At 49.8% G+C, this 12,423-nt stretch overlaps 1 protein-coding gene across 1 annotated transcript; it reads right to left on the bottom strand.

The window, feature by feature from the left end:
* Positions 1 to 3,529: 3,529 nt before the first annotated feature.
* IRX1 (iroquois homeobox 1) lies at positions 3,530 to 9,502 on the bottom strand. Its single transcript, XM_054816336.1, has 4 exons — positions 8,886 to 9,502; positions 5,254 to 6,265; positions 4,633 to 4,705; positions 3,530 to 4,254 (listed from the first exon to the last, which is right to left on the bottom strand). The coding sequence occupies exons 1-4, from the start codon at positions 9,147 to 9,149 to the stop codon at positions 4,197 to 4,199; spliced, it is 1,407 nt and encodes a 468-aa protein (XP_054672311.1). The 5' UTR covers positions 9,150 to 9,502; the 3' UTR covers positions 3,530 to 4,196.
* Positions 9,503 to 12,423: the final 2,921 nt, after the last annotated feature.

Raw genomic sequence — 12,423 nt, forward strand, 5'->3', positions numbered from 1 at the left:
TTGGGAGCCGGAGCGTCCAAAACTCAACCAAAGCAGCAAAAAGGGATGACAGGAGCCGGGAACGATAGCAATCATAGGAACTAGACAGTTTAAGCACATGCACCGTACTAAATTTCTTGTTCCCTTTTTCCAGGCTTTTTTTTTCCTCTAGTTAAAAATAGACTTCCTTTTCAGAATAAAATAGAAAAAGAATAAAAAATGAGGCATGCATACCAATGAGCACGTTTCATAACTACGTCTCTGTGACAAAGCCAAATCCCCGTAAAGCTGCCGTTTGCTTTTAGTGTTCTGGCAACTGCTAATTTCGGAGTTTGCTGAACTCGAGATTATATCAACTTTTCAGTGTTCTTTCTTCACAGATTTCTGCCATTCTTCTGTTAATGCTAAGTAAATGATAACAGAAACAAGACAGACATTTTTTTAGTGGGAGAGGATGGAGGATTATGCGAACATGTATGAAAAATGTTTTCTGCCACCCTTTTAAATAGCACGAAAATGTATCTTGGCGCTCGGTTGTCCAATTCAATGCAAATTTTCATATTGACTTTATTTGTCAGGTTCGGGTACCGTCATCGCTTTTTTTTTTTTTTTTTAAAAAGAAAAAGGTAGGAAACTAGGACTTTCTAATTTACTCTTATCAGCTCGAAGCATTCCCAATTAAGGCAAATCGTTTCGCTTAAGCTTCTCCTTTATTATTCTCCCTACGCTCTGGTATTTGCTGGTATACATCTGCCAGGGTGGATCTCAATGAAAATGGCAAATATGACAGAAAAACTACAAATTATTCTCCTGCCAGGGTGACGTAAACGATCATTCCTCGCACAGCTCACGTGACAAGCGAAACCTAAGAAATATGGAGCCTCTCCCCCCCACACACACCCCTCCCTTCCTAAAACTGGCGCGGGGGCTCCCGGCAGCGGTGTTTGCGCATCCCGCCCGGCCCCGCACCGCACACCGCGGCGCACCGGCAGCCTCCGAGGGCTCCGTGCGATAGTGCGATGACCGCTGGCACGGCTCCGCTCTCGCTGAAACTTCCTCCAGGAGAAATGGCCACCTCGGTGTGGCGATGGGGGGAAACAAACGAAATTATCGCTCTCCTTCAGGTGACAGCTAGGCTAAGGCAACAGCCCCCGGGGACTGCTGGCGCTTAGGCACGTACCCACGCGAGGGCTTTTCTCACTCGAACAACACGACGTTTCTCAGCTGCTCTTACTGCTTTTCGGCTTTCCCTTTTCTAAGGGGAAGACACTTGCGCTCCTGTCCAGAAACTTTGGAAGCGGCGCAAATACCCTCCGTCCGAGCGCGCAGCCCGCGGCCCCGGGCGTGCTCCTCCCGCTCCACGGGCCGCCCCCGCCTTCGCCAGTTGGGGGGGAACCAGAAACTGGGTGCTTCGTCTCATCCCCGGCCAACGCTCCAGGCGCGGTGGGGAGAGGCGGTGGACTGACTCGGTGCTGACCCCGCGGGGTTTCATTCACCACCGTCGTAACCCCCTCAGCTGCTGGGGGCGGGGGGGGGGGGTGGGGGAGAAGGAAGCATCACAATTGTTGGCGTTACTGGGGGGGAAAGGGGGCGGGAAATTCAAACGAGCAGATTCACAGGCACAAAAAAAAAAAAAATCGAGTTCTGCCGCAGAGTCTGCTCCAAGATGCTGAGGCTTCCACAGGCGGAAAACTGCCAACCAGATAACTAGTGGGAATTATCACTCTCCGGAGGATAATCAAAACTGGAAGCACACTCCGGAGGATGTTGCTGGCTTTCTGGCTGCATTAAAGGCGGGCAGCCTCTCCCTCCCCACCCCCGGCGGAGCAGTGCTGCGGGCCGACACCCCCGGCTGCCGTCGCGCTGGGAGAGGGGTCGGTGCCGCCCGCAGCCCACAGAGGGCGCTGCGAGCCTGCCCAAAGCCGGGCCCGCGCCCCGCCGCTCGGCCCCGCTCGGCTCCTCTCGGAACCGCTCGGCTCCGCTCGGAACCGCTCGGCTCCGCTCGGAACCGCTCTTCTCCGCTCGGCGCTGCCCGGCGCGGGCGGTCAGGGAGCGGGAGAGCGCGGATACACACGCGGATACTCTTTTGCTCTCCACAGTTAAAGTCCCCTCTGACGTTAATATGCCGCAAAGTAATCACCTCTCCTCCCGAGCCAATTTGGCACCGCCGCGTTCGCTCCGCCTCGCAGAGCATCACTGCGCGCTTTCTACGTGCCATCTCCCCTTTCGGAGGAAGGAGCGGTGCCCATCAGGGACAGCCAGGCGGGCGGCGGAGGGGGGACGGGGCCGGGACCCGGGGCTGGACTACCGGATTGCTCGGGGCCGGCTGCGCGGCCCGCGGGGAACTGGGGCCTAAGGGGGGAGAGGGGCAGCCAGTGCGGGGCTGCAGCTATTTCTGTTGAATTGGTGGGAAAAAGAAAGTGATTCCGTCAGGTTTACACCAGCACTGATCTGACGCGCCGTGTGGCTTTACAGGCGTGAAGCCTTTTTTCTTCCCTTTTTTTTAAAAAAAAAAAAAGACTTCCTCCCTCTCCCTTTTCCTCGCTGAAAGCTAAATTGTTATGGTTTGGTTAAAACTGTAATATACTCTTTGTTGGAACCATTACCAACGCGGGACTGCCTGTGATTTAGGAAAAAGAAAAAACTAAAAGCCAGAAAGCAAACTCATTGATGCTATGCTGGGAACCGCAGGATGTCAAGAAAAGAGTCTCCTTTCAGAGATACGGGACGCTGTAGATTTCAGCCTTTCAGATATCCCGCACAAGATCTATTTCGTCTGATCTGTTTCTCTGATCCATCTGAAAACCGCAAAAAATAGAAGCCTACCGCCTCCACTGCTTTGTCAACAGATCTCTAAGGGGTAGTTTACCTAGACCCCTCTTTGCTTGTGATGATTTTGCAGCTAAATCAAGATCAATATTCTGATCTCTGACAAGAATTTTATTAATATTTTATTTGAAAATCTCATCTTGTTCCGCCAAGTCCTGGTTTGAGGTTGGTTCAGTTTGGATAGGGCGTCACCACATTATTTCTTAATGACTTTCCCAGCTGCTTCTTTCCATTTTCCACCATCAACAACCATCTGGTATCTTATTAGCACCTCAATGCTCATTTAGTGTTCTCATTTAGGAGAAAAAAGAAGTAAACACTCAAAATATTACACATTTTAACGGAACGTCTTTGGAAGATTAATGCCTTTATAAACCGATAGATTGTCTTTCTCAGTCTCTTTTTAACCAACAGATCGGAATCGGAGAACTTTCTTCTGGGAAGTGCAACAACTGCCATATTTTTCTCTGCTAAGATTGTGCTTAATCTCACAGGGAAAAAATCTTTCACAGTCATATTTCCTCTGTGTTTATTTAAAGCGTAAATCGTTGCTAATAATTCTATTTCCTAATTATTAAATTTTTTTCGGCTTCGGTCGGAATGTATATCAAAGCACTAAAGCTCTTCATCCAATTTAGGAACCGTTTTGGACAGCAAAGTTATACACTAGGGAACTGTGAGAAAACTTGTCCCTTTCATTTTCAAGACTGTATTTTATAACGTAAGTGGAAGTCAGATCCATTTATGTTCGGAAAAAGGATACTACAGAAAACGTCTGATTCATCACAATTGAAAAAAATAACTTTAATTTTACTAGTCAAGAACCAGCTTCACGCAGTGTCTTAAATTTATGTGTATGAAAAGGGAAGGTCGCAGCTTGTTTTTGACAAAATAGCTACAAGAGTCATTAAAAGCTTGGATTTGGTATTTTAAGTTTCAGTTACCCAAAGGCAAAGGCTTGACTTTTAGAAAGCAAATTATAAATGTTTGAATAGGTTTGTAATATATGTATAAGATCTGCAGCAACAGAATACATACCTGAAGAGAGTTCATAATTTCACTTAGTTTATTAGACAAAAATATATGATTTAGACAAGTTTTGCTGACGCGCTATTTACAATCTGAAATCACTCTATATACAGAAAAAACACAAACACATGGGAAACATTTACCAAACAAATAATCCAAGAATGATTAGAATAACACGATCTGAAATGGTACAAGGAAGAAGGGGATCCATCTACAGATTTGTGTAATCGCTTTTATGGATTTGCACCACCTTATTGCAAAAAGAGATTGATGGGAGTCGTTTATATAGTTTCCTTTTTTTTTTTTTTTCTCTGTCCTTAATACCAGTCTCTGTAATATTTTTTCACCAAACCATTTAATCAAGCGGAAGGGAGAGCTGTTAAAATTCTCGGTGTTCCCTCTTGCTGAGCCAAAGAGCTGCAGGGGGGAGAGGGAGGAAAAAAAAAAAAAAAAAGACGTAACAATCTTTCAGAAAAAAAAAAAGAATCCTTTCCTATAATTGCCTGTCTATTGTTATAGCATCCTAGTATTAGTTAATTGCACAGAAATTATTGTCACTGGTGTAATTAACACAAGATCTTTGAGGTCTATTAAGTTTCAGAAAAGTTACGGGCTGGCTATGTACAATTGTAATTTAGCCTAACTTTGAAAAGATTACAGCAACTTCTATGTTGTTCTTGCTGTCTGTATGTATTATTATGGAGATGATTATGTGTTACAATTAGTCTTTATTATTCAAACACTCTGTTTCACATAAGTAACATTCCTGCAGTGAAAACAAACAAACAAACTCACTTGTCACGGACAGGCTGGAAGGGCGATTTTAGCGGCTGAGGTGGGGATTCAGTTCTCGGTACATTTTCTCTTTCTAGAAGGAGACAGAAGGAAAGAAAAAAAAAACCAACACAAAAACAGGAGAACCATTTTAGAATAACGACAACAAAACTCTGGACGGTGTGCAGAGAAGACACGTCCCTCTCCCCCTCTGGTTCAGATGTCTGTAGGTATATATGTGTGTGTGTACAGCACTATTCCCTACTTCCAATATTTAGGGAGTATGCAAGCTTTTCTTGCCACATTTTGGGCTGTCATTGAAATGATTTGGAGCTGAGGGTCAGGAAGGAGGGAAGGAAAGCAAAACTCAAAGAATATGTTTCACACTGCTGTTCCTGCCTTCTTATCTTATTTGATGGGTGTATAGGGTGAGAGTGTAGTAGCCCACATGAAATTAGCTTAATGTATGTAATCAACATGCTCCAAGGAAAAAAAAAAAATCAACGCTAGGATAACCTATCTGTGACTCCATTAACAGCCATCAGTTACACCAGGGCTGAATCTGACACCATTCCTCAAGGAGAAGTTCATGTGCCTGTCTTGGGGGTGAAGGGGGAGGTGGATGTGTGATGCTTTCATTACCTATGTGTTTGGGACTGGTCCTCTCTGAAGGTTTTTCACCGCTTAGGGCTCCCAGGGTTGCTGTTAAAACAGAGGGTTGTTGCTGGGCCTGGAGGTGGTGATTGTGATGAGCAGCGTGGTGGTGATTTACTCCCAAAAAGGACCTCACATTTAGCAGGGAACTCTGAGTGAGGAAAGCCCCATTTGTCCAGTTGTGGAATTTGCCAATCTGGCATGTGTAGAGTCCATGGCTAGGGAGAAAAGCAGGATGCTGGATCTGTGAAGTGTGGTTAACCTGGGGAGGAGGGGGTGGAGGGGGAGAAGATTTCAGGGCACTGTCAGGACTGGTTGCCGTCTCTGCCAAAGACCAAATCTTGGGTTTGCTGTGAGATGGCATCTGTAAATTGTTCTGTCCCCCGGGACTGATGATTCGTGTGCTGTTGTCAGAGGCCTCCTTCACCATGGCCAGCGCGTCTTTGGGTTTCAGCCCTTCAGGCCCTGACAGTGCCAAATCCTTCTCCTTTTCCAAGTGCTCCTCTTCACTGCTTTGTCTCAGGAGCTCGGGCTTCTCCTCCTCTTCCTCGTTGCTCTGCTCCCCATCGTTCTCGTCGATTTTATCTATGTCTATGCTCTCAAGGTCGATTTCCTCATCATCTTCGTTCTTCTCGGGGTCCCCCTCATTGTCACTCCCGAAGAGGTTTGCATCTTCTTGGTCCTTACTCCTGGAGCCCCAGGTCACCTTGTTCTCCTTCTTGAGCCGCCGGCGGGCGTTGGCGAACCAGGTGGAGACCTGGGTGAGGGTCATCTTGGTGATGATGGCCAGCATGATCTTCTCGCCCTTGGTGGGGTAGGGGTTCTTGCGGTGCTCGTTGAGCCAGGCCTTAAGGGTGCTGGTGCTCTCCCGGGTCGCGTTTTTGGGCCGCCCCGGGTCCCCGTACTGGAACTGTCCGTAGGGATAATAGCCGGGGGCAGTGTGGGCAGCAAAGGTAGCAGGGTGGACACCCGGATTATCTTTCAGCTCGTACTGGGAGCCCTGCAACACATTCAGAGAAGCGGAGAGGAAAAAGCACATCAATTATCTCGTTAGCGTCTCTAGCAGACCTGAATAGGCTACTCCGGGAGCCGGAATACGCCTTTGAGCGGTGCAAAGGGTCTTCACAGGCAAATTCGGCCCTCCCCGCTCCAGGCTCTTCACGTTTAGATCAGACAGAGGTATTCCCAAATGATCCCCCCCGTCTTGCAGGGAGAGGAAAAGAGAGGGGCTAAGCTGGGCTCTGCCAGACACGATGCGTATTTTCTCCGCAAACCAAATCAAATCAAACGATGGAAATAGAGCAACTTCTCATTCACCTCGGCGAGACAATTTATTGTGCCCTCGAAATTATCAGGCAGAGAAAGCAGGTACTACGCCACAGTTACAAACTCATGCCTGCGCACAACGTCGCATTTATCTGCAAAATATCCAGGAGGATATTACAAATGCATGCAGAGCATTCATCTTTGGCCCCAGTTCTGCCTTTAAAAGGAGCTGGCGTGAGACGAGACTGGAGAGATGAATGCACAACTTCAGTACGAAGACACTTATAATGTAAGAGATTTTCCACACACAAGCCAACTCCCCCCCACCCCCTTCTCGCCCCCCAAATCATACACTAAGATTCTGGTATAAAATATTAACTTCTAACTCTTAGAAGAGCCTTTAAACTCTGAAATGAAAACTGATCCACGCATTGTGGATATGCAGACACTTTATCTCATAAGTTTTACTTTGATCTGGGCAGAGCAAACACAAATTGTTTACAAGCGTTTAGAGACGGTGATTTATTTGCAATCAATATTCTTTTTATCATCGGTAGTAAAACACAGCAAGTCAAATTATCCCATCAGGTGTTTTGGTAAATAACATTTTATCTTTCTAGCAACCTCATTAGGCCTCATTATTACCGCAAATTGTCTAGATATTAACTTAATATTTTAGCTCGTGATTTACAAATGGTCAGAATTTCAGAATTTATTTCGAAATATCACCGTCATGGTAAAACACTGTAGTAAAATACCAGGATACTTTGCGAGTAGGAAAGGGACGGTTCCTCAATAGGAACATTTAAAGCCGTTTTCTTTTTTTTTTTTTTTTCCTCCTTGCTTCTACTACAATCTCGCTTTTTTTCTAGCCCAGAAATACATTCTTAGTATTACTCTTGCTAAATTTGTGTCATCCTTAAAAATTAACCTCTTCAAAAATGTCCGCGAAGAAACTAATCTAACTTTCTCAAACAGTTAAAAAGGAACACGTATTTTTAATTTCACAGACGAAGCTTATACACAAAGAGAAGCCCGATGTAATTTTTGTAATGTGTTACCGAGTAGGCTTTCTGCAGTCCCTTTATTCCGCTGTCTTTTGTTATTGTTGCTGAAATGATATTTTTTTTGTGTGTAATCACTGTTGGGAATTCTTTTGAAGAAGCGACTTGTAAATCACTCATTGCTTCTGTGTCAACTTTTACTGCATTTCCAAAATCAAGGTTAAAAAGTAGGAAATGCATGCTGTTAAAAGTGTCTTCGTAGGAAAGGTTTGCGGCACAAAATGATGTGTTTTCAGATGCTGACCCTTGTTCAACAGCGTATCTATCTACTTGCCTACATATATGTATTAAAACCACTCACAAGTTATGCCTTGCGTGGACCCAGTTATAAATATTCACACTTTTATGTTGGGGGGGGGGGGAGAGGGGCATTTAGAAATTATGTAGAACCTGTGCGTACCGCCGCCGAGAAATTTGGAGATACTAGCAACGATAACGTCTTAACGACACCAGAGACAAAACCAGTTAGTTTAAAAAACATGTTTCACTTTTAAACTATTACATTCTAAAGAAAAGGAAAACAAAAATAAAATCCGAGGACAATCTGGGTGACGGCAATTTGTTTTAGAGTTAACGCCAGTATGCCTTTCTGCTCCTATGTGTATAATGGGATGTAGATGCCCTCCTTCTCTTGATGCAAATCCGATCTATGATACTCGCCATAATCAGAGTATGAAAAGTTCAGGGAACCGAACGGGCCATTTTTAAGGCTTAAGGAAAATGTCTTGAAATACACGGGCATACTAGCTACCGACACTGCACTTTGGCCTTTCGGACGGAACCTGTTTATAGCTCGGCGGGAAAGAAAAGGACCAGGCGGAAAGAGCGCGCTGGAAAGACAACTGAAATAACAGGACCGACAATATCGCCCGTCAACAGCACCACCGATAACAACAAGAAGGAAAAAAAAGAAAACTCGAGTTGCTAGGGGAAGCCGACAAGACGGAGGCAGGAGCTCTGCTCAGCCCTTCCACCGCCAAGAAGAAAAACTCAGAGGAGTTTTGCCCGGCTGGAGCGACGGGGCGGATGGGGGCTGCGCCTGCGGACGGAGCCCGCCGCCCCCCGGCCCCTCTCTCCCTCGCAGACCCGCCGACAGCCACGCTCCCTTCTCCGCGGCGGACCCCGCGCCGGGCGGGAGCCTCCACCGCCACCGCCACCGCGGCCGCCCCGCCGCCCCCCGCGGTCGGCTCCGCGGCCTCCGTCCGCCCCCGGCTCCCCCTGCCTCAGCGCGTCGCGGCCGCGCTCCGCGGGCCCGGAGCGGGCGCGGGAGGCAGCGCGGTGCTCACTCACCATTTGGGAGAAGAGGCCGAGGTCGGCGGTGTAGGGCAGGAAGGCGCTGTAGTTGGGGGCGCTGTAGGGACTGGCGTACATGCCCAGCACCGAGGTGACAGCGGCCGAGCCGCTGCCCAGCTCGGCGCCCGCGGGCCGGCCCGAGGCGGCGGCGGCGGCTGCGGCTGCTGCGGCGGCGGCGGCCAGCACCCCGGGCCGGTCGCTCCCGTAAACCGCCTGGCTGGCGCTGAGATACTGCGGGTAGCCCAGCTGGGGGAAGGACATCTCCGGGGCGCGGGCACAGCGACGGTGGCACTGGCGGCGGCGGCAGAAGCGGCAGAAATATAAAAAAAAAAAAAAAAGGGGGTGGGGGGGGAAGGAATTATAAAAAAAAAAAAAAGGGGGAGGAGGGAGCCTGAACAGCCGGGGAGGGGAGCGGAACAAACCCGGGCTTCTCTGGATCTCTCTCTCTCTCTCTCTCTTTCTTTCTCTCTTTTTTCCTTCCCCCCCTCTCTTTACTGGAGTCAAGCAGGGCGAGAGAACAGAAATCGAGCCGATAATTTTCTTTTTTCGTTCTGATTTCTTTCTGTCAGAGATATATTGCAACCTAGGTATGGAGGAGGATGAGTGTGGAAGGATTCAGTGGGGTGTCTCTCCTCAAATCTCGGCTCTTCTGTGCTCCTAAATCCCTTAGATGTGATCTGATCAACAATTGAGCTCCAACTGATGTGTCTGCCCTTAGGTCCTAGGCTGATCTTTCAGATACAATTTGAAGTTGATGTTTTGATTGGCACCCACTTGAGCTGCAAGCGCCGCCCCACGCCCCCCCCTCGCCCCCCTCGGTGCAGCACGTGGTGCACAGCCCAGCCTGGGCCACTTTCCTCGGTGCCTGAGTGTGCGTGTGTGTGTGTGCGCGCGCGTGTGCGTGTGTCCGCGCAGCTGCTGTGCTGTGCTGTGCTGTGTGTGTATTTAATGTTTAGCAATGGGCTCCTTTCAGAAAAGCCCCCACTGCTGTATGACAACCTGTCTACACGATTTTACAGCTGTCCAACATTGGGGTTTTGCTGTTTCGCAGCCTTAGTGTGTCCCCTTTTAACAAAAACAACTGTGTTACTGTTTTTTTCCACCTTTAACATTGAGTCCCCCTTGTCGTCGTTGGACTCAGGAACAAACGAGAGTGGCCGTGAGAGGAAAAGGGGGCTTTGCAGCCAGGCGACTTGTAACAATTTACCACTAAAAAAAAAAAGTATATAAATAAATAAAGGCACTCTATCTATAGCAACCTGCAAACGCCACACACACAACTTTGCTAAAAGTCAAAAGGCTTCTAGCAGTTCTTCCCAGAAGAATCTTTAGTTAAAAAGAAAAAGAAAAAAAATAAAAAGACCCACAGCAATCTCACCCCCCGCCCCGCCCTTTCCCCTCCTCATGCCCTGCCGACGGATTGACACTCAGGGACAATTATCAGAGGCATTGCGACAGTTCTCGGAATATTAGCAATAAATAATCCCGCAAATCAACAGTGGCGACGTGTATGCCGAGGGGCAGAGAAGACCCTCAGCCCTAACCCCCGAGCGGGGCGGGGGGAGGGGGACTGAGTGGCTTGTAGATTGTCAAAACTTCCATCCGCCCGTTTCGTTTCAGCGGGGACCAAAGGAAACGCGGGGGAAGGGGGGGGGGGCGCGAAAGGACCAAAATGGGCTGTTGCCATTATCGTCATTAACAGCAATGATTAGAGAAAGGGATTTTTTTCTTCTTCTTCTTCCCCTTTTCCGCCTGGAGCGGGGTGGAAGGTGTAACGGGAGACAAAGGACCCCTCTGCGAAGGACCGAGGGACTCGGCCGCCTTGAAGTAGATGAGTTGTCACCGTTGTGACCTGCCCGCGATGTTGCCGCTTTCCTCGACGTGGCGGGGTTCGCCCGTACCCCGCCGGGGCTGGCAAAGCCTCGGCAGCACCGCCCGCCTGGCACTGCAAACTTTCCTTTTCCTACCGCCGCCGGGGCCCTCCCAGCCCCTCCGCTGGGGGAAACGGATATCGGGGGGTGGGTGAGGGGGCGGCATGCCGAGGGCTGGGCGTTTCTTGCCCCGACCCTCCCAGCCCTAGCGGGACTGCCCGGGGGCCGCTCTGCCCCACGAGTGCGGCCCGCAGCCCGCGGCGGGGCTGGCGTTCCCGCTTGGCCGGGCGCGGGGAGGGCACGGCGGGGCAGGGCGCTGCTGCCCCCTCGGCCGGCCTCAGCGGAGCGGCCCCGCGGCGGGGCAAGGAGCGGCCGCCCCCAGCCCAGCCCTCGCCGCCGCGGTCCCCGCCGCAGCGGAGCTCCGTCTTTGTGCTGAAGGGGCGGACGGGGCCGCCGAGCTCTTCCTCAAGGGACGGCGCGGCGCGGCACGGAGGGGGCCGCAGGGGCGAAAGCCCGCTGCTTTTTGGGATGCAAGTGTTTGGCGGGGGCGGGAGGGGGGGAAGGAGAAGGCAGGGGGAGCAGGGGTGTCTCTCTCTTTCTCCCGAGCCCAGGGCGAGAGCCAGCTCCTAAGGTCCGCGCCCCTCCGCGGGGCTTCGCGCCCCCTCTCCGAGCTTGCAGCCGCGGTTTGAGCCTGACACCACGGGTCCCGCCGGGGACTGGCCGCCGCTGGAGCGGAGGGAGATGCCTCCCCTCCTGCAATCGTCCCTGCGGGGTGTCTTTAACCCCGGCCAGCCCTTCCCTCCCCGCGCTTCAGGAAACCTCTCCGTCTCAGAGTTGGTTCAACTTCCTTCCCCCATCAGTTGGAAATAGCGAGCTTTCCCCTTCCTATGTCTAACAGGGAGAGGAGGACCTTCCACACACCCCCCCCCGCTCCAAAATCTCACCCTCAGAGCAGGAGATCGACCCTCAGACAAAAATGCACCGCCGTAACAAAGCTGAGTGGGGCTTGAATATTGCAGCGGTGTTTTGCGACTGGAAGTGTCACATTACAAGGGCTGCAGGTAAATAAAGGTGGGATAAGGCACCGACACTGCCGAAATCTTCTTAGCGCTTTAGATCTGGGTGGAATGTGTATCCAGAAAAGGTTTCCACTTGGAGTCTTAAGAAATGTGACTCATCCCCTCCCCCACTCGCCCCCATCCTGCTCAGATCGGTTCAGGGGGAAAAAAAAAGGGGGGGGGGGTGTCTCGCTTGATTTTCTATCAGCCCAGCATCTTTTCGGGGCGAATTTTGCTTTTCTTCACCTTGCATGGAAATAGAGAAAAAAAAACCAACAAAACAAAATGTAGGTTACCTGTAACAATGATTTGGGGGAAAAAAGAGAGAGAGAGAGAGAGAGAGAAAGAAACAGGACAAAAATATGAAGGGAAAAAAAAAAAAAAGAAAGGAAAGAAGAAACCCGCCGAGAACGGGGAAAGTTGCAAGATTGGGAGGAGAGCTTTGTTTCTCAACTGAGAAGTTCGCGGCGCAAGGATGAGCAGGGTCCTGCGAACTCCATTAATTATGCACAATTCTGATCAGTAAATGCCAATCCCTCACCACGCGATTCCTGCTCCTGCATTGGACATTACCCTTTTTTCTGACGGTTTATTAAGTCACTTTAG

Source organism: Grus americana, chromosome 2, assembly GCF_028858705.1.
Source record: "Grus americana isolate bGruAme1 chromosome 2, bGruAme1.mat, whole genome shotgun sequence".
NCBI lineage: Eukaryota > Metazoa > Chordata > Aves > Gruiformes > Gruidae > Grus > Grus americana.